The sequence below is a fragment of the Acromyrmex echinatior genome, chromosome 9, assembly GCF_024713525.1.
Source record: "Acromyrmex echinatior isolate Ae372 chromosome 9, ASM2471352v2, whole genome shotgun sequence".
Taxonomy (NCBI): domain Eukaryota; kingdom Metazoa; phylum Arthropoda; class Insecta; order Hymenoptera; family Formicidae; genus Acromyrmex; species Acromyrmex echinatior.
In genome coordinates this window covers 11687708-11715249 of record NC_141860.1, presented here as the reverse complement: position 1 = coordinate 11715249, position 27542 = coordinate 11687708, and the positions used below count along the sequence as shown (strand labels likewise).

The following is a 27542-nucleotide window of genomic DNA, read 5'->3' as shown; positions in this document are numbered from 1 at the left end:
AATAAATACCGGCTAATTACGTCATTGAGCCACGATGCTCCCTTCTATCATGAACTGCGTTCAGTAGACTCAACAGTTGAGTGAGCATTCACTGTTATTGATGTATTCTTATAGATTAATGTATTCTAAACGTCCGATTGGATAATCTAGAAGAATACACTGATATCAATTACAATTACTGTTGAGTCTGCTGAACGCATGGATGTCATGGATTATCACCTCTCACATTGTATGATTAGTATCTAGAATGCAGAGTCAGGATATCTCAACTAAAGTCCCTTAAAATGACGTACAAAATGTGTACGGAAAGAACAAATTTTGCTGAAAGATCTAAAATTTTGCTACATATAGATTTGAAAATAATTTTGTTGGACATTACTCCAGGGACACTTACGTTCATTTCTATCAATGTAGATTGATTTCAATCTTACAAGTTTAACTACCTTTTTATCTTTTTCTCGTTCTAAGAATTAGAAAAAAGATAAAGAATTTCCATCTTGGTTTTTCTTGCCTTACTTTTTATCTTGTTCTAGTTCTAAGAATTAGAAAAAAAAGAATAAATTAACCTGATCTACATTGATAGAAATGAGTATAAATCATGATAAATCAAATGAGCGAGTGCTCGATCAAAAATCCCGCAGTCATCGGCTGCGACCGTGTCGCTCGCCTCGGCAAAGCTAATAAAATTGGCGAGCGAGTACCTATCGACATTCTCTAATCGTTGGAAAGATTAAAGACGGAAATATATATTCCGTACGAGATTGCTGAGAAAAGTGCGGTTTTTTTCTACGTAAGCACGACGCTCGTGAACGTGACTATTCACGCGAGTGCCCACCGGCGCCGGTGGCCTAATCATGACGACGATTCGTTACAGTCGAGCGCGCCACAAGCACGTTTTATCGATAATATCGAGCGTTTATAGCTGGAAAATCGTATCGAATAGGCGCGACCGATCCGCCGGCGACACCTCCGCAGAAAAAGATCGCGAAGGTGCGCGAGATAAAATCGCGGCCGTGTTTCGTAATTAATGGCGCGCGACACCGAAGAAAATAAACGAATCCTTCGAATTCCATGCTGAGGTTTCCACGGCTAATAATAGCGCGCAATCTCGCGCCGCACATGTACGCTCGAGGAAGCCGACACATTTGGGGAAAGAGAGGCGAGAGAAAGCGAATGAAAGAGAAGCGGGCGGGTAATGACGAAATAGTCGTCGCGTCAGTTCCGCGGAGACACCCCGCTTCGGAAAGACAGATCGGATTCTCGGCGCTGCGCGGGAGAAGGACGGGAAAAAAGACTTGAGAAGAGCGCGACGCGCACGTTGCAGAGACAGAAAAGGGAAGAAATTGAGCGAATGTAGGTAGGACCTGCGTATTACACGGATGAGAATTAAAGAGCGAGAGAACGGCACTTATCGATGGCTACACAATCAAAGTTATTACCAGAAGGAAATGAATCTAAAAATAAAACACATACACATATATATATATGGGCGAATCAGTCGCGCGCCTGGTGGAAAGACGGTGACGCGAGAAAGTGGGAAGGGTTGGGCAGCGGTGAGAGGGAAGCGAAAAGAGAGAGAGAGAGAGAGAGAGAAGACGCGACGGGATGGACGGACAAACCGACGAGGAAAGAGAATGCGAGAGAGACGGGGGAAGGAACGGATGGCAGACTGTAAGGACGGGGCGCCGCCGTCGAGCATGTGCGGTTGAGGATGGGCAAACGACGACGAGGGGGGCACCGTCCGTCGCGGCGCGTCGGCGGGGGAATCGGAAGGGGCACGAGGTGGGACGCGACGGCCGCGACGGCCGCGAAGAGAGAGGGGACCGTAGCCCGGCGCCGCTGCGTGTCATTGCTGGCGCCAGCTAATTGTCGAGGCCAGCCGGCATTAGCCGAGGAGCTGACCGAACTGAGTCGAACTCCACGAAAGCAGGCAGGCAAGCAGGCAAGCGAGCAGGCAAACGACGAGTATCCCAAGCTCCGACCCGACCCGACTTGGGTCGCGTTGTGCGGTCGACTCGCCGCGCCGCGCCATGCCGGTTGAACAATCACGCCGACTGATTCTTCCCCTAATTCGTCTCGGACTTGTTATACTGACTATTTGTGTAAAAATCCTGGTAATAGATCTCCCATGCTGCTTCGAGCCGAAATTAATCATTTCGCCTTTGGCTTCTGTTAACGTTGGAATTGGAAAATGAGATGTTATTTGTGAATTCTCGTATAAAAATATCATTTTCAAGCATTTAATTTTCCTCGTTTTGGTGACAATGATTAGAACTCGATTTTTATGTATAATCGTTTTAATATTAGAGTGTATGCTAATTTATTATCATTATGTACATTTTCTGAGACAAATATGTAGTATAAATACATTTGCTTGCAGTACTGACCTTCGATCGTTGAAATTTTTGAGAATCATCGGAATTGGGGACAGCGAAGGCGTCGGGAATCTTGGCTGGTACCGATGTTTATTATATTCTCAATCTCTGGGACGCGCGTGTTAGTGATTTCGACGGATCGGGAATAGGTTTCCTAAGAATTCGAGTTCTCTCTCTCGCTGCGCATCGCGGAGAATTCCAAAGGCACTTTAGACTCCGTTGTTCAAAACAAAGACTGACCACGCACTGAAATAATGTTCCGCTCGGGTCTCCACGTGTTGGCATTCGCGAACATTACCGTGTCCATAACCGTATATAAAATTCTACAGAGTGTCTTGTAAAAAAATACTTATCATTCAAGAAATAGTCAAAACTATGGAATTTTAATGTTAGGGTGCTAACTTTGAACAAGTCAAGAAATTGCATCGTATTACATATGCAAAAAATATCTTTTTTATTGATTTTATATATTTTTATATACATAAAATATTTAGAAACAAAATTTACTAAATCTTAATATATATTTTTTAATAGAATCGAGTAAACATTTACTTACATTGCAATAAATAAATATTTACTCCATAAACAAAATAAATAATTAAATCGAATTAATGGTTCTTGTACCAAACAAATATATATTTACATTTAGTAAATACTTTCAACTATTCACCTAGAATTGAGTATACTTTTTTCATTGTACACGTTTATTTTAGTATACCGTGACGCATGCGTTATTTACCCCGCATCGCTCGAAATAACGCGCGTATTCAATATGCAATGACGCGTGTACGGCGACCGGCGATCGCCTATTTTTCCCGTCGGCTCAATTTACGTGCAACCTCGCTGGCTCGCAAACAGACACCGGACGTGACCATTGTTAACGCGATCCCGTCGATAGCGTACGTTAATTTCGCATCAAATCGCGGAATTTTATCGCGCATAAATCGCTCCCATGGCGCCTTGTTTTCGTAACGAAAGACGACGTACCGTTTGTACCGACGACGCAAACCCGCCGTCTTTATCTGTTTTTTTTTCTGCGTTCGGTGGTCGTTCGTTCACACATTGCCGCGGCAGCCAGTTAATAATTCACGCCAGCGAATCGATTATCATCGGCCAGTCGGCGACGGCAACGGCGACGACGGCAGCGGCGGCGGCTGTGTGTCGTCGTTACGCAAATCGTTGCGGCGCAGGTTTTTATCACCGAGCCGCGCGATTCAGCGCCTAATGTGCGTGACTTTCTCTGCCGCTCCTTCTTCTCCCGCGCGCGCGCGCGCTTCGATATTCATTCATACTCGAAAGCGCGAGGAGACGACTTTCATATTATAGGGTTCCTTGTAAGTGAGTCCCTAGAGAGTCTCGCTATGCAAACAAAATGGCGTACGTAGATGTAAAATGTGTGTGCGTTTGGTGTGAGTGTATACTACACTTTGATTGGTAACGCCATTGTGAATGCATGCCAATCAAAAGGGGTCTAGACGATACCCAGACTCTGAGTGCGATCCACTTCACGCTCTAAATGCTTTTGAAGCATTTTTTGATTGGTCAATTCGCAAAATTCTTTCTTTTGATTGAGCAATGAAGCATTTGCAGCGTTAAATGAATCGCACCTTCTGTCTCTAGGGACTTTAATACCCGCGACTTTTCTACCAATTTAACTTTAATCTCGGTTCTATTTATCTCGGTTCTTTTTCCAATTCTAAGAATAAGGTGATACAATTTCGAACATGATACAATTCTGAATAAAGTAAGATTTTAATCCAAATTCAAGGTTCAAGTTTAGTATCAAAGATTTCTTTGGATTTAATAAATTTTATTAAATGATTATTTAATTTTATTTTATTGTAAAGGGAACCATTTAAACTTCGAACAGAACAAATTTAAACCTCGAAAATTGGATTTGATTCTAATCTTACTTAATAATTAAAATTGTTCAACCATGTTCGAAAAAATTGTACCACTTTATCCTACATCTTTTTTTACTCGATTTCGATCGGGAATTATTTATGAACGGACGACACGTGTAATTTTTTTTCTTTATCCGATAAAAAGATCCAAACATCTTTTTGTATCGTTCGCGTGCAGTATCTTTACCTGGAGATCGATAGATATGCGATGCGGACGATCGATTCAGTAAATGCAATAAAGTTCATCTCCCGCGGCTGACAATTTGATAAACAGGCCTAGAAATAGGCGCGTCTCGGTTGGAGGGAGATGCTCAGCGGCGCGAGTTACGTAACAGCCACGGGAGCGCCGCGCGTTTATTATAAGTGCCTTAATTAGGGGCTGAAATATCGCCGTTTAAATCGCGCTCCCATCTTGTTATTCAAATCGTGCCAACTCTGGCCCGGAGTTTGAAGTGCGTCGATGAGTGACATGCCGCGCCGGCTTTATTAAAGCTCGGCGGCGACGCGGCGGCCGGTCGGCTCTGGAGAGGGATTGAGTCGAGCATGATTAAAAGAGAGAGAGAGAGAGAGAAAGAGAAAATGATAAAGAGAGAAACGAGTCGCGAAGAGGATCCGCGTGTAGGCGCGACAGACGGCCATTACATGTCGACGCCGCGCCACGCTTATTATCTAGGAATTTCGGCGCACTAGTCATTAGTCGACGAATTTGTACTTTCCTCGAAAAGTGGCCTTAAAACCGGATGTTATTTTAGATACGCCGATTCTAAATACAATATCAATATGTGATTGTAATGATTTCGTAATCTATGATTTTAATCGTCGATTATGTAATATTATTATTGTTGTATTTCTCATTGTGTGAATTTTTAATCAGACGATCGATAAAAATGGTTAAAGAAAGTAAACATCTAATTATTTTCATCGAAAAATGTTATATTCTTCTTTTCATGGAATAATTACAATATATATATTTTTTTAAGTATGAAATCAATTTTTCGAATTATACAAAAAAATTTTTTTAATTTGTAAAAATTATTTGAAACCGTTCAATGTTTAAATAAAGCTAATTGATTACTAAGATTCTCGTGACAAGGATTCCTTGAGGATTGCAGTTATGCACTTACACGCGTGGTCTCAGTGGGCTTCGAATGACGCGAAGGCGGTTTCGTTCTCTTAGACACGGAGAGCGTCAGGTTACCTTGACGTTCGAGATATTCGCGCCGCGGTTTGTCCTCTATTACTTTCAGGGCAATACGTAAAAGGACGAAAAATGGCATACCGGTTTTACTTTACGCTAATAATAGAACCTACCATTTTTGGAGTTCTCTAACGGGCGCCTGTCGTTTGTTACAATATTTCGCCATCGATGTCATTAATACGATTTAATCAAAAGTTACCGGAGCCTTGAGTCTGTTTTTCAATGCCCCCATGATTGATGCGAATGTATTAATGCAAATGTATTAACAATAAGTAGCGACTCTGGTCAAAATTAACAGAAATTATCTTATTGATATACTCTCTAAATTTCTTGGAATGAAATCTTTCTCTCTCTGAGAGTGAAAATTTTTTTCAAGAAATGAAATATTTTTATTCTCACAAAATGGTATTTTCATTTTCTTGGAGTGAGATTTAGGGAGATGATGTCACTCGTAACATTTTTCATTGTTTTTTTTTATGTCCAACAAAATAATTCAAAATTTGAAATTTCCCAGGAATTTCAAATGGCTCCCAGTTAGCTCACTAAGGGTTAATATTAATTTTATTATTATTTAATATTAATATTAATTATTTAAACGCCGAATATAATTATTGAAATAACAAGTTACTTAATAATTACACGCTATTAAAAGTATACTATAAATTACAGTTAAAAGTATTAAATAAAATTATTTATATTATTAAAAAGTATTAAAATGAAAAATATTTTACGTTTTACATTAAAATTTATTGAATTTATTAATAACGATACGTGATTTATTGCCTATATATGTCTATTTATCCAGTTCTTAGTCGTATCATGATACATAACGATTATCATTTTCTATTTCAGAGTCGCCACCACCCCCGTATTGCCTTATCGCCGATAGACTGAGACCCGAAGGTGAGTGTTTCATCTTTCATTCCGTAATCAAGAATGTCTCTAGCGAATGTGTGCGAGTGCCAGTATATATATTTGTGTATACGTGCGTTGTCTTCGCGTACCCATACCGGCGATAACTCATGTTTATTGCTTGCAAACGTTTACCGTACAAGCAGCGAGGTTCGTCTCTTCTAGCACGCGTGTCGTGTCTCATGACCTAGCCCAAAGCAAGGTTGGGGATAATCCGGAACGAATGTAAGTGCCAACGTAACGTTCCCGTCTTTCGGAGTATCGCGCTGGTTAATCTCTATGTATATCGAGATTGCGCGAACAATACGTAATAATTAAGAGATTATTCAATTTCTTTTTCAATTAAGAGAAATAAATCTATTTTCATTAATAATTAAAGCGGAGCTAAAATACTCAAATATTTCAGAGTAAAGCTAATATATACATAATATGTGTGTGTTATTATTACTATTCTAGTTCTATTCATAATTATGTTTCAAGATCGAAAATAGGATTATTTCTTTTAATTAATCTTTTTTCGTCGGTATATATGATATATTAATAAAGTTTCATCGAGCACGAGAACAATAAAGTCATATAATATATTGATACCTATATTTTTCTTTGTGCCTCGAGAACTCGAATAACGCGAAAAAAAGTACAAATACCAAGAAGATCTATACGATGACAAATACACGACATTCCGATCGTACGACACAGAGGTTCTCACATTTTTCACGCGGCTGCACATCACCGACTGCGGATTCCTGAAATGATAAATAGATCGTCCAGTCGTGAATAAAATCGACGATTTTATTAGATGGAGTTGAGCAAGAACAGACGCGCAGCGTTCGTAGAGGTTGGTTTACGATAGCATTCTAGTTACACACATCAAAGGTTCTCAACCAAGCGTACAGTAATATTATCTCACGGGAATAGAAGACCCTCTTGCAAATTTTTGCAATAAATAAAATACACATTTCATATGCATGCGTGTAGGATATGTTTATGACAGTTTCAAATATATACAATATTAGAAATAAAACGGAAGAAATAAAACAAGCTAAATGAAAAATCAAAATAGTATCTATACGCTTTTTATACGCTTATGGTTCTTTATGATCGTAACTACGCGCTGTAAACCGATCTTGTTGATCGCAATGTGCCGATAGATTTCATGATATCGTCGTTTCAGCGGTTGATCAATGTATCCGCTAGCCAGTACTGGTCCATCAGATGGAGGCTGTGGAATAGTCTCATTTATATGTGAGACATCGATATTACTATTTAGCTGCAAAATACTTTTATTTGCAAGATTGTTAACTTATTCTTTATTTTTTTATAATTTTTTGCAAAAGAATCAAAGTCACATCGTTTACTTTTCGAGATTATATTTTTGATACATTGAGTAAATTCTGACTTATGGAATGCAAAGTACAATATCGCGTACCGTAGAATTAAATAGCTGATAGATACATAAAGAATTGCTTCTTAATTCATGGAAGGATTCTGAAACAGTACTTTCTATCAATTATATTTTCTTCTCGCTTCCTCCCACGTTATCGCTCTCCTCATCAGGTTTCGACTATCCCATGTATTTCTCTCTTTTCTCCTTCCGCGGTCGAACCTAAACTGGTTCTCTCGGGATCGATGCGAACGCACGAGTACACAACACAGATCGACCACACCGGTCATCGATAGATTCGAATGCCTTTCGTTTCGCCGAGAAACCTCTCGCGGGATCGCCCGATTACGCGAATACGACAGATCTGTCGAACTCTCTCTGATGTTTTCTTTTTAAAATTAAGCCTCGGGTATGTAATCGTACACAGAAAGAAAAATTTTGTTAAAGTGTATATCAAAATAAGTATAGGAATCTCAAACATGATGTGCAATGCTACAAAAAATTTTGACATTCTAGCAATCAGTTTGAGCGTCCTCTACAAATATTTTGATGGTCCAACGAAATTACTTTTTAGATCAGCTGAATTTTTAGATATTTCAGTAAAACTGTCCTTTCCGTGTAACACATATAAGATAATGGTATCGTCAAGACTGTCACTATATTGTAAAATAAAATATCGATGTTGGTGCATAACATATTTTTACTGTTTCTTTCTTTATTAAAAATAGTAGCGAATGAATGTCTATCTCATCGATGTTGGCGATATATGTGTGTCAAGCTTGATGTGACGAAATAATAGCGCCTGCAGTTAGAGGAGAGCTACACGTTCGTGATGACGTTAGGCGTGTGTATAGATTATAGTGGACGCACTTACATATATATATATATAGCAGGGGGGGGGGGAGAGAAAGAGATACCGCTGGGTGCTTGGTGTGTATACCGCCTGAGGTCAATATCTCCTGTCGATAGAGAGAGGACCGTGTGTCGTATCGTACGTACTGCAAAGCGACTCGCATTTATACGAGTATAAAGGAGGATCCTGCCAAAGGTCCAATTCTCGAAGGTATTATTAAATCTTCAGGGCGTGTTATAAATACAAATTCCTCGTCGTCCTTTTGATCGAGATTGATGCACTTGAGCTTGAGCGGATTTATAATCAGAACTTAATCAGAGCTAACACAAACCAAAATCTACATTCTACATTTTAATTTCTTTTTATTTAGGATTTTTTCATTATAATTTCTTTTTCGCTGTACGGAAAGAACAATTTTATTAGGACATCTCCGAAAACTAGATAAGATACAGAAATCTGGAAATAATTTTATTGGACTATTAAAACAACGATGTAGGATTCTTAAATATAATAAGTAATACAGTTTTGACATTCTAACAACCAGTTTGAGATTATCTACATAATTATTTTGATAGCCCAACAAATTTATTTTCAGATCGATGACTAGCTAAATTTTTTGAGAAATTTGAGCAAAATCATCCTTACCAGAAATAAAAAGAAATGAATATTTAGAAATTTTGAATAAAAGCAAATTAAATATTTTGTGTACATTTTGTGCTTCGTGTTGCTTCGATCATTTAAATTATAATTACACCGCTGAAGCTCAAGTGCGTCAACCCTGGTTGAATGACAAGGAATGACAAGGAATTCGTATTTATAGTCGACTCGCTCTCGCCGTTCTAGCGCGAATGACTAGAAAGCTCGTGTTTAACGCTTGTCAATCGTATATAAAGTAACTCGTGAATCAATAATGACAGCTCTACTTCACGCGCGCGTGCACACCGATATGATATAGAACGTAGAAACGCGCGCGGGCGAGGAAGCGTACGTTTTTCCTGGCGGCGTAGGTGGGGAAGCGGAGCGGTTTCTTCTCGGAGGAAGGAGACTCGCCTCTGCCTCTCGTCGTAAATCTGTCTTTCGGGCGACGACGGGCGCCCGCGCGAATTTATGCCCCGCCGCGGAAACTGGGCCACCGCGTCGCTGCGTGCCGCGGATAAAAGTCCGCCACTTGTTGCTGCTTTAGCAACGCGAAACGGAGCGATTCAAGCGAACCAGTGACGGCAGTGACGACGGTGACGGCGGTGACTTGCGAGGAGATTCCGCGAATGCGCGCGCTCTCGTCGCTCGCGGGAGGAAAGTAAAGGGGTGATCCAATGGAAAAGAACGCGGCAGAATCTTCTCGAGCTATCACCTTCAAGTTCCTTCTCCGAGCAATCTCGCTTCCCTTCTATGACGATATATCAGACATTTTGTTCGTAACTCTCCACGTACCCGTTGTCTACTCTCTGAATCTGAATCGGTAAATAATTATTGACATTAGTTCTATGCCACCGGTAATCAGTGAAATTTAAATAAAAAATCAATGAAACGTGGAATCTTTGGTAATCTTTTTTCAATTGAATTCACCGATTCAGATTTAGAAAGCAATTAAAACATCGTAAGGGATTATGGACCGTGTCTACAAAGTTTAAATCATGATGATGGATGCATGGAGAAAAATTGAAAATGAACGCACTAGAATTCTGATCATATCAAAATTCGAATTATCTAAGCTAAAATTATAATAGATATAACCAGAAAATTTTGATTTATTCATTTTTTTTCGATCAAAATTCCAGTTAATGTAATCAGACTCTTTCCAGGGTGACTTATAATTTTTTTTTTTCTATTTATATTGGGAAATATGTACTATTCTTGTTAGACGTGATTGAGAATCCTTACAACGGGACTATTTGATTTTCGCAAATGCTATCTTGCTCCGTGTCAGACGTATAGAGTTCTATGGTTGCGCAAATTTCAACGAATACGACGAAGGACACAACGCGCCGCGCAGTCCCTTTCAAACGCACGAGGACAGACGCATGTCGCGTGTTATGCGACTTATGTTTTTAATCCTGCTTTCCTGCAATTCGTCTCTTGGATTAGATGCAATCCTTGTCCCATAATGGCTACGTTAGCGTGTTTCGTTCTTTCGGATGCCGATCGTCTGTCGTCGAAAATAAACCGAGTACTATCTAACGTTCGTGAATTAAAAAAAAAAAAAAGATAAACACAGAAGCTACAAGAAATCGTAGAAAGTGCAGCTAAGTGCATTTGCTAACGGTCCACCTGTCTTGAAAGAATGTATGTATGTACAACGCGGTAGTGGATATAACCGGTTTTAAAATGGGCTGGGCTTTGTTATTTTACCGACAAAACAAGTCATCGTGAGAGGGAGACGAAACATTAAGATGAAAAGAATCGAAGGACATCTCTCATCCCCTAAAGTGCTCTCTTCTCATGGTGCAAGCTTGTTTCGGTAATAGAGCGGCGACTTTTGTACGGCAACCTTGAAAGAACGAGCACAGCTCCGGTAAAATCTCTGCTCGCTAATCCCTAGTTGAGGTTAAGGGTACGGAGGATATAGAGATAAGACCAACCTTAGCGCCGGTCAAAGGATGGGACTGACTAAGCGGACTAAGACGAGATCCCAGGGAACGGAGGCGGTGGGCGCCTGTCGCCTGCCTTTAACGCTTGCCTACTCGCCACGACGTCCTTGAATACATCCCTTCTCTCCTTCCTTCCGTCCTTCTCTCTCTCTCTCTCTCTGTCTCTCCGTCTCTACGTCTTCTTTCCTCTGTCTCTTGCTCCTCGTCGCTCACCCGATCTTTCACCGTCCCGCCCGCTTCGCTTGAAAGAGCAAACTCAAGCGCGCACTTTGCCCCTTCTCACTCTCTACCAAGCCTTCAGCTTCTTTCTGCTCTTCTTCGTTTATTATTAAGCCTTTTTTTTGCCTGCTACTGAGTGTTCATTCAGTTTTTTTCTCTAAAGTAATATCTATTACGGTGACTGTATTTTCTTAGAGAAACTAAAAGACAAATCTGAAAATTTTAAGACTATTCCTAAAAATTTTCAAACAAATTTATGACTCTCAGAAATCTACTCATTAATTTCTGAAATTTTCTTGCGCAATATGAGATAACTCTCAACAAAAGCACAAGTCATCATAACATCAGAATGACATCAAAATAGCTGTAAATTCTATTATTAAAAGTCAATCAATCGCAACTCATTTTTATGTTATTGTGACTTTGTTGTTCTGCTTGGACTAATATTGTCCTTGCATAAAACTATTTGTCGATTGTTTCAATAAAAATTCGCTCATTAGTACATCAGACATTGGAATGTTAATTAGAAAGGAATTTCCCGTAATATTATTAAAATAAAGGACAAAATTGAATTTCGAGAAAAAAATTAATAAATCTAAAGGACAGCTACTTACTTGAAATAAAGAACTTTGTAATAAAGGATGTAAGATCACCGTAGTAATACCCTGATATTCCACTTTCGAGCAAACTCCCTCTTTTCGTGATAAAACTTGACTCGCGTTGAAATATGGAATGTCGAAGATTATTATTTATCGCGAGCAATCGCGATTTATCGTCGATCTTACGAAGAGCCGATCGTAGATTCGTCGGGAAATCTGTTATCGGTTATTGCGGTGAGGAGCCGGCGTACTTGGTATGATGAAACCCTTTTCTCTCTCTCTCTCTCTCTCACATCTTCCTCTTCGCGCTCCATCCTTTCGCTCTCCTCTCATCTCCTCTCGTCTCCGCTCGTCTCCGCTCGTCTGACCGCCACGAGTCGCCGGCGATCAGCGGGAGTGGCTCTCTCGCATTCCGGTGCCTCTTCACCGTACCGATCGCGCCGGCAGCGTTTGCACCGAACAGCAAGCACACTGATTTCCGGATCGGAGAAGCCCGACGAGATGCCGCTTTTGAAGATCCGCCGGCAAAGATCCTAATTCGATGCAGCTTTTGCCCGCTCGGTATCTCGGCGAAGACGGATCGCGGGAGTGCGCCGCGACGCATTATAATGCATGACGTCGATTCAGCCTCTCAATGTCACGACATTCAGCTCGGCGACGATCCGCGTTGCGACGTCGCGTGAAGAGATAAATTCGTGATATCGCGCAAACTTGAAATTTTGGACATCACCAGCGTGAAAAGGAAAAGTGATGAAGTTATGTGAAAGTTTAAGATCGAGTCTTACAGCGAGTTCGGTTGAACGCACTAATGTGCACTGCATATTAAAATCGTTGCAAATTGATTTAATCTGAGTATGAAATGCAAATATTTATAAAATACATATGTACTTAACAACATAATAAAGTGTATTGAGGATTTCGCGGTTTAATCCGTTAATTTTTTTACATATTTATGTCAAACACACATTTTTATGTCAATTTGTACGATGGCTTTAATTTTTAGAGAGCGAAATTTATTTTTTATCTTACTCTAACTTTTTTCTGAATAAGATTTGTTATAATTCATTATTTCGTTGTATTCTTTACCTCGAAATATAACCCCATCAGCGTCACTATAGTGACTTTCTCATCTTGTGAAGATTAATCAAGAAAAAGAACGAGGATCTTTTTAAAATCTTACAGCTTTTTCCGAGTAAGATTTATTATATATTTATTCCATTGTATTCTCTATTCAAAATATACTGTTTCAGCTTCACTAAAGTAGTTTGCTGTCTTGTGAAGATTATTATTTAGAGAGTGAGAGTCTATTTTTAAAACCTTACAGCTTTTGAGTATACAAGATTTCTTATCTTACTGAAAAAAAAAATCTTAATTTCAAAGGAATATCTCTTTGCTCATATATTGAAAATTTTTTTGAAAATAAGATATTGTACTCTTTCAAAGAAATAAGATATTGTATTCTCAAAGAAATTTTCATTCAAAGAAATAATTTTTTTAAATACGAGCAAAGAGATATTTCTTTGAAACTAAGATTTTTTTTCAATGTATAATTCATTATATTCTTTATCTTAAACTGTGACACTGTTTCAGTGCCACATAGTAGTTTTCCCATCTTGTAAAGGTTAATGTGCACCAAGGTGAATTGTGTGTGAACACCGAGTGTGTTTAACGAATTCGCTATTATAGTCTCGAAAAATAAGGATAACGTTTAGGGTCACTTCACAAATCTCTATTCACAAATCCAACCGAAATCCACCGAAATCCATATGTAGACACTTAACGTCCCCGACGGTGCCATCGGAGAAGAAAAGATCGGAGACGATGTTTCTTCTGTCGTTTTTCTCTTACTTTGTTTTTCTCTTTTGTGACACTCTTCCGAAGCCAAAGCTCGTAATTCACGAATCCGTTCACCTTGGAAGCCGAGCGAGCGGGCGCGGTGGCGCCGCCGGTACGGTCGAATCTTCCGCGTGGCTATATATTTTTGCAAACTCGGCGGTGACACTATCTCACAGATTCGCGCGGCACTTAGCAGCTTACGGTGACACGCGTAATTCGCGGAATTATATTTACGTTCCCTTTGTGGAGTGACGCTCGCTGCGCGTGCCAAAATCGCGCAGCGAGCTCACCCGTCCGGCCTTACTTTGTAAATAAATTGTATTTACCCGACGCGCACCGGCGTTGTATATTGGACGTCGACCGACGACAGCGAGTATAATAAACCAGGTTCGCGTATGTCAATTTGTTCCTTATCGGTCGGATAAATATTTGCACCGATAATCGCTCGTATGCTCTGATTGTTTGTCGCACGTTGCATGGCGTTGTTGCCGGGAGTCTAAAAAAATTGTTAAAACTTGGAAAATTCTATCTCCGTGAACAATGAACATTCGATACCTTTGATTTACGTTCAGCAAGTTCATGGAGATTGTTATATCTGGAATCATCCCTTTTGTTGAAATTAATTGTTCGTAATTAAAAATAATTTGCGAGATCTTTCGTCAATTGGATGAGATAATATTTCTTTGCTGATATATTTTGATGATCAGGATTAAGTACGTTATATAATTATTTTATCATTAAGATTATTTTTTGTTGAGATGAGCGAAAAAAATATTAATTTTTATCAGGAAACGCCGAGTGAGTTTTGCTTTCTATTTATGTAACAACAGCCCTCGCGTGGGAAACAGGACAAGGATTTGGTGAAGATAGAAGAGAGAGAGAGAGAGAGAGAGAGAGGAGGAGGAGGAGGAGAGAATTCTCCTGTGAAATTTGCTCGACGCGACTCGGCAACGATGGGGGCGAGGCCAGCGGATTTTTAAATAATTGCGTTCCTAAAAATAGACGGCTCTCTCTTCTATCTTCACGATATCCTTGAAGTCCCATTCCTTGGCTTTGCCCATCCCTCGTCGCTTTCTCTAATGTTTTAGGGTGCGATGTGGCAGGAAATGCTTCTCCTGTAGGTACGAGATTTTGGAATTCAAAAGGAATGCGACCGAGCTCTCATCCAACTTGTCCGTCTGACATCATCTTCTCTTTTAGTGAATGGACCTGACCTTCTATGGTCTATCTCTAAAACTATTGGCATATTGTGTCGAGTCTAAAATCTTTTATATTGTAACCATACTATTCGCAATACTCGTAAAAACAATATTTTATCTTGAGACATTTTATTTTTAATTATCAATTGTCTTTATCTTGTTAAATATCTATTTCATTAAATAAAGTCAAAAACATACAGTGATTAGATTAGATATATCATTAGTATAATTTTGTCGAAACAAAGTAGATTTTTATAAAAGCTCAATAAAATGATTTTCGAAATAAAATGATAGATTTTAGGAGACCAATAAATAACTGTGAGATGTAAGAAGAACGAGTTTTAAAAGACATTAAAATCGAACGTAGGTTATTTATGCGAACAGATTAACATTGTTTCATCGCGAATTATAGTTGGTCATTCTGTTTGTTATACGAGACTTTTGTCACAGTGCACACAAATAAATTAACCGTCTCGAGCGAATAATTATTTTGGACGATTCTGTCACCTCCTTTGTGCCGCCATGAAGGAGGAACAAGCACAGATAGAGAAAGAGAGAGAGAAAGAGAGAGACATTTCCGTGATGCTTATGAATCATGCGTCTGGCGATTATACCTTGGCCGTTTCTGTCTCTTCTGGCCCGCGGAAATTGTTACTTTTAATTGTTCTCGCTCTGCGATCGATCGTGAATTCTTGCGAACAGTTAATCGCCATTGATCGCCACTGTCGGCTTTAACATTCAGCCTAAGCGCTAAAGGTTGTATCGAGTGACAGCGTACAGTTTATCTCTCTTCGACGATACATAAGAAAGGAGATTTATTTTGCTATCGGATTTACATCTCCCGCGCGCGTTCGCCGCGCTGCATAGGACGTGGTGACGAATCGTTTTACCGTTTGGCACGATGCAACTTAAGAGGCGAACGCATCTCTCGCGCGCACCTGCGCCGAGAGAATCGAGTTTATTCCGTCTGCTGAAGCGGAGAAATCCGAGACTAGGTATTACGTCGATTAACCGCGCGCGGGACGAGGCACGGACGAGGTATGGTCTCATATGAAATTACGTGGAACCTCGCTGCCGGTGTTTACCGACAATAAGCCTTTTATGCAACGCACGCGTCGTGAAATTCTTCTTCACCCGGCTCGCGTCGGAAAATTCTCGTCGTTCGATCCTCGCGCGATAACGAACGTCTCTGTTCAGTGGCGACGCTTTTACGTTCATAGAAAAGACGATTTTGCTAAAGTATCTAAAGCTTCAACTATATGTATTATTTAGACACAGATTTCAAAATAATTTTAATAAACTATTATATTAAAATATAAATTTAAAATGGGTTTGCTAAAATGTCAAAATTTTTTACTCATCTGACACAATTATTTTCAGATTTGTATCGAGTTACAAATTTTTAAATAGTACTTGAACAAAAAAATTGTTTCTTTTATGTTGTAAAATCGTGTTAGCGTCGTCGCTGTGTGACTCAGTGATACACACATTTTTTAATGTTTGTTTTTTTCCCTTCCTCTGCTCAAGTATAGTACAACGATGATTATGTTTCTCTCTATCTTTATTCTATAAAGCGAAACATGTGCGAGAGCGAAAAAAAGCGTGAGTGAGTGAGTGAGAGAGTGAGAAGGGGGAAAGGAATTAAGAGAGGAAGAAATAGTCTCGGTGTGGAAAGCAGCTTCTCAAGGGGTTGCCCGTTTATTTTCAGATTGTGCACCCAGTGAAGGGGATCAACGTCGGTGCAGAAACAGCACGCCTCTGCCACTTCCCGGCTCGCTTACCACCAACGGAGAAGGTAACTATGTCTTCAAGGTTATATGTACCCCATATGTTCACCGATGAGAGATCCCACGATGAGAGATGTATGGGATGTTCCCCGTTGAGTCATTCTAACGATAATGAATCGTTAGAAATTTCGACATGAAATTTCGAAAAAATAAGATGATCCGTTTCTCGTCGTGTCATATCCAATTTTTTTTTCTCTTTTTATCTTTGAATAATCGTTCAAACCCCGTGGTTGAGTCCCCGAGATACCTCCGACTACGCCACTGATCGATGACTACACCTACATCCACGTGGTTAACCTTGATCGGCGCCACGATCAGTTTTTCTTTTCTCATGCATTTCTTCCCTGTCCGAAAGAAATAAAAGCGGGTTTTAATTTTAAGCGTGCTTCATTCCCCTTCGAATTACGGCAGGTTGCAAGAGATAATTGCGATTCAATTTAATTTTACATTTTCTAACGCATACAGTTTTTACATGCACTAAGGATTTGAATAAATTATCTTCTCCCTTTTTCCATATTATACTTTCTACAAAAAAAAATCACTCGCATTCTATGTTCTCTAAATTCTTTAGAATGAAATTTCAGAAGAGTGAAAATTGAGCCAGTCTTTAAAAAGGATGGCTCCAATTTTCATTCTTTAAGAGATTTCACTCTTCGGAGTGAAATTCGCTCTGAAAGTTTTAGAGAGAGTATATATAAAAATCATCGTTCTCACATTTGATTTACAATATGCCTGTGTAAAAGGTAATGATTTATCGCTCCCCAAGATTTTCTCGAAAGAACGAGACAACGTTTCCACAATGTCGACCGGCCTCGATCGAAGAAATTTCCTCAGCACGCACGTTCCTTCGGGCTGACGTGCACGTAGCTTTTCACGCATGACGCACCGCACGGATCGCGGACTCGTCGTTTTTCGGACCGCTCTCGGGCCGCTCTCGCGTTGCTGCTTCGTGGAACGCCTGAAACGCTTTTGGCCCCAGCCAGAAGCAGGAAAGTGAACGCGCTCTGCTCTCTCGTCGTCGACTCGTACGACGATTACTCTCGTTTCTCCGCAACGTCGTTCAATAATTTTCTCTGTCGTTGCGCCATATCGGACTGAGTATACAAATTTTTTTTTTCGAGGTGTAGATGAAAGTGCGAAAATATTAGCGGGTATTAGCGATAAGAAAATAATTTGCAAGAATGAAAGATAAAAAAATACACATAAAAAACTGATTAATGTAACGATTAATGTACGTCTATACTTATTTATTTATTTACTTATTTATTACTATTGAATTGATTTTAAAAGAATATTTCAATTATAGGCAGTTTTTTTTTGGATTACGTTCTATGAGATGTAATTTGATCTGTAGGAAGATTAAGTCTTTATATAAGCGAATGACGACTTTATTTATTCTCTTGATTGATCGCAAATTCCCATACCGGTGAAGAAAAACGAATATTAATTATAATATTCACGACAACACGTTGCGGCGAGTTTTTCTCTCGTGTGTCGAAGTCTTTTTATGTATTTTTACTGCCTTCGCCAATGCAAACGCTGCTGCTCTAACGACGTCAAACATTCTCAAGTCGACAAATTGCGTCTGTCCGGCGCATCTTGCGATTTTACAAGAGTGAATAAGAAACGATGCGTATGTTCACGCATTTAATCAGAGTAATCGTGTAGAACATAATTTACTCCAGCAATTTCGGATTAAGAGAATCGTCGTTTATATAAGAATTATTATAAGAGTGTAAACTTTTCAAATCTTTTGAATTTTTTAATTCCTTTAAATTACATTTCAGATGCATATGAAAATTCTTAAATTACTAAATAACTATCAAGTTATTTTACTTTTTCTCTCTTTTAAATCCTTTTTTTAATTTCTGGTATTTATTTATAGTGTCTTAATTTTTTACATGAGGTAAAAATAAAAAATTGAAATTATAAATAAAACACTAAAACTATATATCCATTGAATAAAAAAACATGCTAGTATTTCTCAGGCGGATTTGAAATTTCTGAGATTTTACAGTATAGCATTAAAAAAATGCACGTTCGGCCTGTCGTCACAGCAGGTCATTTACCGGAAACGAGAATCATCCTGACGGGATTGCACTTTCGTCGGCTTAGCAAATGTCGCGTATATTCGCGAGATGTTGAGCGCTGCAATATAATACGCGAAGTGTGGAGCACCGAAAGGGATGACATGGAATCATAAACACGCGCGTGGTTACCTTTTTATTTGAGTTATAGATAGAACGCGCTGCTTCCGGGAGAGAACAGAAATATCAGGATTCGATCGAGCGTTTTCCAACTGACGCCGCGACCATCGGCGTCTTTTCAGAAGGCTTTTTCAACTCGGGATGCTTCATTTATTTCTTTTCATATAAATTCAGCGATAAATCACGATTAATTGCAATTTAAGAAATAACATAAGGTAAACGTCCCAGTATTTGTCCAGACATTTACAACACATACAAAACTTTATATTATTATTAATCTCAAAATGTGCTTTCTAAAATGTATTACAATTTAATTACAATCTATAAATACAATTAAATTATAATATTGTAATAAAAAAGCATTTGTAAAATTAATAATAATAAATTTTGTGTAAAAATAGAAAGTATAAAAGAAAGTATTCAGTCACTGGGACATTTATACCTTAAAAAAATTAAGATATCTTTCACTATTGTTATGGACGCAATTCGATGATGTTTTAATAATTTTTTTTTTATCAATTAATAATAACCCGTTGGTTAAAAATTTCAACTTCGCGGAATACGGGCGATGGATCCATCGTCGATCCATCAAACGGTGCCGTACGTCGTCGGACGCAGGCTGTTGCATCTGCCGCAGGACGAGGGGAAGAAGAAGGCCGTGCAGGAACGCGGGTAGGAAGGAAAGAGAAGGGAAAAGCCGGCTCCCGGGATGCAGGCAGGTTTGAGAATGGCACGATAGGTCGGTCGGCTAAGGTGGGTGGCATTCGGCGCGACTGTTTGAGGGAACAGGGGGACCCCTGGCGCCAGACAGCTGCCGCGTGTCTCGACCTCGCTCGCGCTAGCTCGTTCGCCTGCTTCGGCCTCTCTCTCTCTCTCTCTCTCTCTCTCTCTCTCTCCTCAACCGTCGCGCCGTACTCGTGGCTCTCCTCGCCTCGCTTCTCCAATACGTATAGATCGTACATGCATACGTCGTATGCACGTGTATGCGCCTACGTGCCCGACTTGGTCCGCTATTTTATTGATTTATTTTGGCGCTAGGCTCTCTGTTTCTCTCTCTCACTCGCTCTTTTTCTCTGTGCTGCTCGCTTTGGACGTCCGTCGTCGTGCTGCCTTCGGCCGACGATCGATCGAAATGCGTCGGTCTCGTTTCTCGAGAATCTCGAGCACAGAGTTCCTGACGAAGAAGACGCTTGTTGCTGAGCTTAGTTTCCAAGATTCTCGCAATCGATTCTGGAAATGTACTTAACTCCACGAATAACACTTCATAATTCTTAAGAACTGATAGAAATTCTAAATAAGATTTATAAAAAACTTACGTATAAAAATATATTTGTTTTTATTTGTAGGTATTGCGATTTAATATTCTTATTAGATAATAGCTTCGATGACTGGTTTTACGAGTACATTTGGAATATTCTAATTCATAAGACTATTGTTGTTTATTCAAGAATTTCATGATTCATTACCATTAATATGTACATTATCGTATGATATATAATCATGTGAGATTTATGTTCTCTTCTCTCTTTCATTACGTCTCTTATATTCTTATTATATCTATTGTATTACTGTCATCACATTTTCATCACCCTATTCATATTCAACTATTCTATTGTCTCTTGTAAAAATTGTCAACGCCGAGCAAGAACGCGACTACCGGTATACTCAATTATCTCTCGCCTTCCCGATTCAAGCATGAAGCTCTCGGTTTCCGCGCTTACACGACAATAAATTGTCCTCCTACGTACGCTCGACTCTCGAATGTGTCCTCTCGAACGCTCGCGATAATCCGTTGCTCGCGAATATTTTACTGCAATCGTAAGTTCGGGGATTGCAACATGTTGCGTGTGGGTGCTGGGTGCTGTCCCGCGTCGCAGCGGAGTTGGAGGAGAGGCACGTGGATATATCCTGACGTACGGTGAAAGCAACAGGTTGCTCGTGTCCATTCCTCTCCTCCGCGGCGACGTCGCGTCGGTCCGGAGCACCCTCCTCCGCATCCCTTCTGAATGGGGCGAAATACTGGCTGGCGCCATCCCCTGGTACGATAGCCGAGATAAACAGACGGACCGTTTTCATTCATCGGATCCCGGAACGACTTTTCTGAATTGGAATCCCGTCGAGGTCGTCGGTCCTTACTCTCGGGAACAAAAGCGTGAATATACAGCGTCTCGTAACTTTTACTGTGCCTGCGTCGAATCAACTGGTGCCACGTTCGCCTCTGGGCGTTATGGGAATATTTCCGGAGAAGTTAAATTGCCTTTTAAAACCAAATATTTTTTTTAGCAATTAAGGCTGAAATTGCTATTAATTAAATTAACATTTAAATTTCTGTGTTTCTAAGATATTTTGTAATTGTACGGATTTATTAAGATGAAACATTTTCTCATTTACATCAAATATATATGTTGTAATCTTATAACTTTTTTATGGATAAATAATTCAGAATGTTCTATTGTCGTTGCGCAACTTTTTTAATATATACGTATAATATATGCGTAACGACAATACAATGACATGTTGAGAGCTACTGATTATCGGCACAGATCTCAACAAACCACGGACTTTCCGTTTTGGTTTCAAATAGTTGCATCTCGTACGTCACGAAGTATATTATTTGCGTTGTTTGCACTTGTTGCACTCAGAACCTTCGCTTTCTCTCTCTCTCTCTCTCTCTCTCTCTCTCTCTCTCTCTAACGCCCTCATTTTTGTCTCAAAATATTACTAACTAACGATCGTCAGTTTTGGGACACGCTATTTATCTCGTTTAAGTGCAAAATGTTTTTTTTTGGGGGATTTTAAGCAACGCGAACTAACTCAAGTGAGAGAATCAAGGTCGCTACAATTTGGCGGAGAAGCCGGATCGAAGTTTTTAAAGAGGAGAGATTTGTCCCGGACTGTTGGGGAGAGAAACGGATGGGAGTGGCTTCTTACACCATCTTTTCTGCCATCGGAATATAACTTGCGCGAAATTAACGAATTTCATGAAACATACACACGGAGTCTTTCCGAACTCGTCGAAGAGTTAATCATGGATAACGACGGCAAACGTTGCGCAGTGATAATGATACGCTTTCCAAAAGGTAGTCGTGACGAGAGCGGAAAGAATTTTTACGCAGCCGTTAGCTTTAAGAGTTAACGGTTCGTTAAGCGGGAAAATAAGTAGACGAGTTAAAGCGCTTCAATTAGCGGCCTCGGTGCGTTCAGTTGCGAGATCTATCATTTCTAGACTTTGCCGTGACTCATCTAACTTACCGTTTCCTCATTCGTTAATAATTATGACTCTCCTGGAAAAATTGTCTGCTCTAGCAAAACAATTATATTGTTTATCCATCTTGTTTTCATCGTTACTGTTGCCACTCTCTCTCTCTCTTCTCTTACTTGAAAATGCGATAAAAATAAACTACTAAGCTGTTTTTGGAGATCACTGTTTACATTCCAATTGATAAATCTGTGCGGTGATGTCGCAATCGCGGATTCTCTCGAGCGGATTCTCGCCAGCAATTTCGTTCGCGCGTGCCGAACAGTTGAAAGGGTTAAAGGATGATTTCGTTCGCTGTGGTTCGCGTACCGAGATGTCACGAAGGCGACGGACGATCGCACACGAGCCATCCGTCAATGGAAAAGAGCCTAAGCGACGCATGCACGCGCGCATAGCGGAGAACGCTATGAAATCGAATTGGATCAGGCCACTTGAGAGGGAATGAAATCGCGGCGCGAAATAAGCCTCTTAATGTATATATAAAATGACGGATTGATTGCTCCTCGTTGTCGTCATCGTCCTCATCGTCGTAGTTGAGTGCGAGAGAATGAGAGAGAGAGAGAGAGAGAGAGAGAGAGCAAATATCGCGACTCGCGAAGCGGTTCGGTGTCCCTCTCGCTATCTCTTCCTTTTTTCTCCTTCTCTTTCTCTCGGCTCTCGTGAGATCCGTTTGGGTCGACGGCCTCGATCTTTCGATCGAGCGAAAATAGATCCAGAAGTGCGCTTCGTTAACTGTATATCCGAGCCGTGGCATCGTTCGCGTAAACGCGAGTTCCAAATTGCGTTTCTCAGCGATCGCTTCTTGCTGATGTTATCGAATAATTAACTGAATATTAAACTTGATAGCGGTACAGATTTATTTTCTACTACCGCTGTATTAAAGGAAAGAAGAGAGAGAGAGAGAAGAAGCAGGAGTGGTTTATCGCATTCCGGATCCCTGCATTTCGTCGTTTTCGCTATGCGGCCTTGATTCGAACTTCGAAGATCGTCAGTTATATACCTCGCTGTTCCCAGAGACGCGCGGCACATGTTTATAAACGTCGCGTACGTGATCGCGATGCTTATCGATAACATTATTGACCTATATATAATTAAATCGAGTATCTTCGAGAAATAATTTGCATACCACGCCCGTGCGCATTTACGAAAGCAAGACGGAGACGTTCTCATTTATTCCACGAGAGGCTTAACTCTCTGTAACGAGGGAACTGCACCACTACTAATATCCCGACAGCGCATTCTGCGCATTTCTGCGTGTACGGACCTGCTGTATGCGCGAGTGCATAAATACCGGCGTAAATTATAATACAAGCCCGTGGTAAGCCCGGTTTATAGGCCTAGCACTCCTATCACGTCGCGTTGAGATAATCTGCTCGCTCATTGTCCGCGCGATCGTTACTTTGTCGTTAAATTAATAATTAAATTATACCGCGCCGACGATCTACGAGGCGAAATAAACGTTCCCTGAAAGCCTTCGAGGGAGTGAGAGAGAGAGAGAGAGAGAGAGAGAGAGAGAGGAGGGATACGTATACGAGGCCATCTGTCAAAGTTCGCATGCTCTTCCGAGAAGCCCGCTCTCACGTCTCCTCTTCTATCGAGCCGCGGCTGAGTGTTTCAATCAGCAGACTCTGATATTACGAGGCGCGATCGAGGCGAAATCGCGTCGGTGAACGCGCGAGCGTGCTTGCGTCACCGACGAAAACGTCCGGAAAAACTGAACTAATTTCGCATCGAGGTAACGATGTTTTCCAGGAACTCGGGCATGGACATCGCGACGAATGATGTTTTTAGGCTCATTTCCCATAATATGCGATATCATTTTATTACAGGCTTTAATAGAACGTAAATTTTATTTTATATTCTTTTACCTAAAAAAAAAAATGTTCCCTTCTCTCTAAATTCTTCGAAGTGGAATCTCATTCTAAAAAATGAAGATTGAGCTAGTGATTGAAAAAGAATGGCGTTCGAATTTCAATTTTTAAGAGTAAGAGAGATTTCAATCGGAGTGACATTTCATTTTAAAAGTTTTTAGAGAGAAAAGAATTTTATATAATTCCTTAGAAGTATCTACGAAGGGTCTGAACTGATAGCTGAAGAATTTAAAGGGAATATTCCTGATCTCTTTTCTCACGAGCTAGTGTTTTATGCGTGCGAGAAGACAAACGTCGTTGCCCATTCGGATCCGGACGAAGCAGGCAGACATTTACGTATCGCGTTTGCGTTCCGTTAGTGCGTGTTTGTGGGTAACGAGGAGAGATATAGAGAACAAATAGGAGCGTTTGAGAGAGTGATCGAGGCGCGACGGGGAAGGGAAAATAGAGAGCAGTGCTCATGAGAGAGCGAGCGAGCGAGAGAGAGAGAGAGGGAGAGAGAAGGGGAGATAGACTCAGGAATTAAGTCTCGCGTAACGGCGAGCACGTATACGCTTTTACGCTCGCTAATGATTGTCAAGTAATTTTGCTATACGTGCCCCAGATTTTTTGCTATCGTAATTTCAGACGCACATCAATTACCACTCGAGCGAGACTTGGACGAGCCTGTGATCGATCGTTCGATAATATTTTAACCCTTTCTTATGATTATAGCGACTAGTTTCTAGTTTGAGCGCAGCTCAAATTGATACGTCTTTTTTTTCATGGACAGGAAGATTTTACTTGTCAGTCTACTAATTTTATCAAGTACGTTTCTTACAAAAAAGATTAGACAAATTCGGAAATTTAGAAAAATCTGAAAAAAATTGTACCTTGTTAGTAAAGCAGTTATAATTATACGGATAAATATTAAGCAGATAAGAAAATAATAACCAACGATTTTGAACACATTCCTCATTAACGATTTCTAAAATCCGATCTGATTATCTGTCTTAATTATGATAAGTAGACACTGTCGTCCTTTATGATGAATGAATAAAATGCAAACATGATTTTAAAGTTGTTCAGTATGCTTAATAGATATATTCTGAGTCACGATTAAGTCATTTAGCACTATCTGTCACTTTTTTAAGAGAAATGATAAATCGTATGAGGAGATAAGTCAAGGCATCACGAAACTCTCTGGCTTTCTTCTCATCTCCTATTTATCTTCGATGTTATTTATACGATTACACTCATGCGAAAAGTGATATCGAGCATCACCAAACTCACGGAAAATTGCTGTTTGATTGAAAATATAAGAAACGGTACCGGCCTTGATCCATTCAGCGATCGTAATTTTTCGAAACTTCCGAAAGTCGCACGCTAAATTGTATATTAATAGTTTATAGCGTATCGTCGAGTTACACGTGTTACGCGATTATCGATATCGAACCTGTCGATCGATAGAAAGGCGTACGCTCGCGCAAGAAGCATGCATTGCTACTGTTGCCATAAGTTACGCCTCGTCGGGCCGTTCAGCGCCGAAAGGATTAAAGGATCCCGGCCGTCGTGCGTGCGCGCGCGCGCGCGAGACTTGTTTTGTAACTATTAATAGAAGATAAAAGTCCCGAGAGAGGAATGACGCGCGTAGGAATTTATTACGCGCGTTTTCTGCCTCCCGACGATTTAGCGGACGGCGGCGATTTAACGGACCGTGCGATTTTATTATTTTATTATGCGGCTCTCCGCATACAAACACGCGCACGTTGACGCATTTGATCGTTATCGTGGCATTAATTCGTGACTCGGACGAGCAATCCTCCGCAATTCTTGCATCGTTTGACGATGTCGAACGATTATTACATGGTGATGACGCTATCTGTGCCTATAGACTGCCTCTCAATGTTCCGCATGGTGTTCCGCAGATTTATCGGGATCGTATCAACGGCAATAACAACTGGTTGCATGTTTCTATACGTATAACACATTTATATACATCGTGAAACGTTACCGTTGTATTTCCGTGAAAATTGAAATACCGCGAAAGAGCAATCAGATTTCAACTGAACTGCTACTTAGAGGATAATGTGTGAGGATAAATGACGTAATTTGTAACGAAATTATAGCATACGCGTGTCAATAATACCTACATTCAGAAAAATTAACATAATAGCGATTGTATAGGTGACGACTAAATAAGTTTTATATTGTACAATTAAGCTGTTTTATAGCTGCAATAACTATAAAATAGTTTACTCAATTATATTATATATATGTATTATATGTATTAATTCTACATGTATAAAACCCTATAATTGTCACCTGTATAATTGCTACCACTTTATTTAAGTGTTATGTTTATAACAGTACTTGGAATAGCAATTGAGATTTGTTTCGAGATTGAGTTGTTTGATTTATTATTTAAAATATAGCTTAATAGTACTTGGAATTATAGTAGTACTTGGAATTGCAATCGGGAGTTTTTTCGAGAATGAGTTTGTTTGACTCATAGTTAAAAATATAGCTTAATTTCTCGAAAACAAGAAATTAAACTATATTTTAAATTGCAAATCGTTCGGAGTGGAAAATTATATTTAATGGAAACTTTTTTTTCATAAATTTGAGAGAATTTGCAAATTAATGGAGTGATTGATCATGCAAAATTGTTCTTTCGATAGTTTCACGACTTGTACGACGATTCATAAATAAATTCAGTGGCATTCGAATTTTGGCACTTCGAAATCCCTTCGAAATAGTCCCTCCGAGATTCTAGGCATATCGAGGACTCTGTCTAATTCCAAGGTTCGCCTTCGAACAAACCCCTTTGTCGTCGATCGGAGCGATACGCGCGATTGCGACGCGCATGCCGTGCATCACGCGATACGCGTGTCGCACGCGAATACGCGTGGAATGAAAAAAATATGAAGGTCGTTCGCAGGAATTCCGTCGGTGCAATGACACTCCATTACAGATGTCCACTTGGTCAGGATGGATAGTTTCGTTTCACTATTGTGTGCGCGTTTGTTGCGAATCGCGAGAATTCTATGACATGCGTCATGCGGTTTACTAGCAACGCAAAATAACAAAGCGATATTTGAAAAATCGGAGCTGCACAAGTGAGAAATCTTTAAAAATAAGACACATCAAAAGTATTTCGTGAAATAAATTCAATGATTCGTTTGTAAATTTTACCTACCTATTTAATTTTAAATATGACTCTTTTCTTGAAAGTGACGACTTGCAGTCGTCATCACTCGCAATAATTTTTCGCAGTATATATATATATATATATATATATATATTTTTTTTTTTTTTGACAAACTTATAATTATTACGAGAACGTTAATCGCCGTCGAGCATGCAAAAAGC

At 39.9% G+C, this 27542-nt stretch overlaps 1 protein-coding gene across 1 annotated transcript in view; it reads left to right on the top strand.

The window, feature by feature from the left end:
- The window catches only part of Dad (Daughters against dpp), a 55648-nt gene that overhangs the window by 4137 nt on the left and 23969 nt on the right, over positions 1-27542 (top strand). Inside the window, exons 2-3 of the mRNA XM_011062478.2 lie at positions 6330-6380; positions 16776-16862. Coding sequence (XP_011060780.2) covers positions 6330-6380; positions 16776-16862 — 138 coding nt within the window. The remainder of the gene's footprint in view (positions 1-6329; positions 6381-16775; positions 16863-27542) is intronic.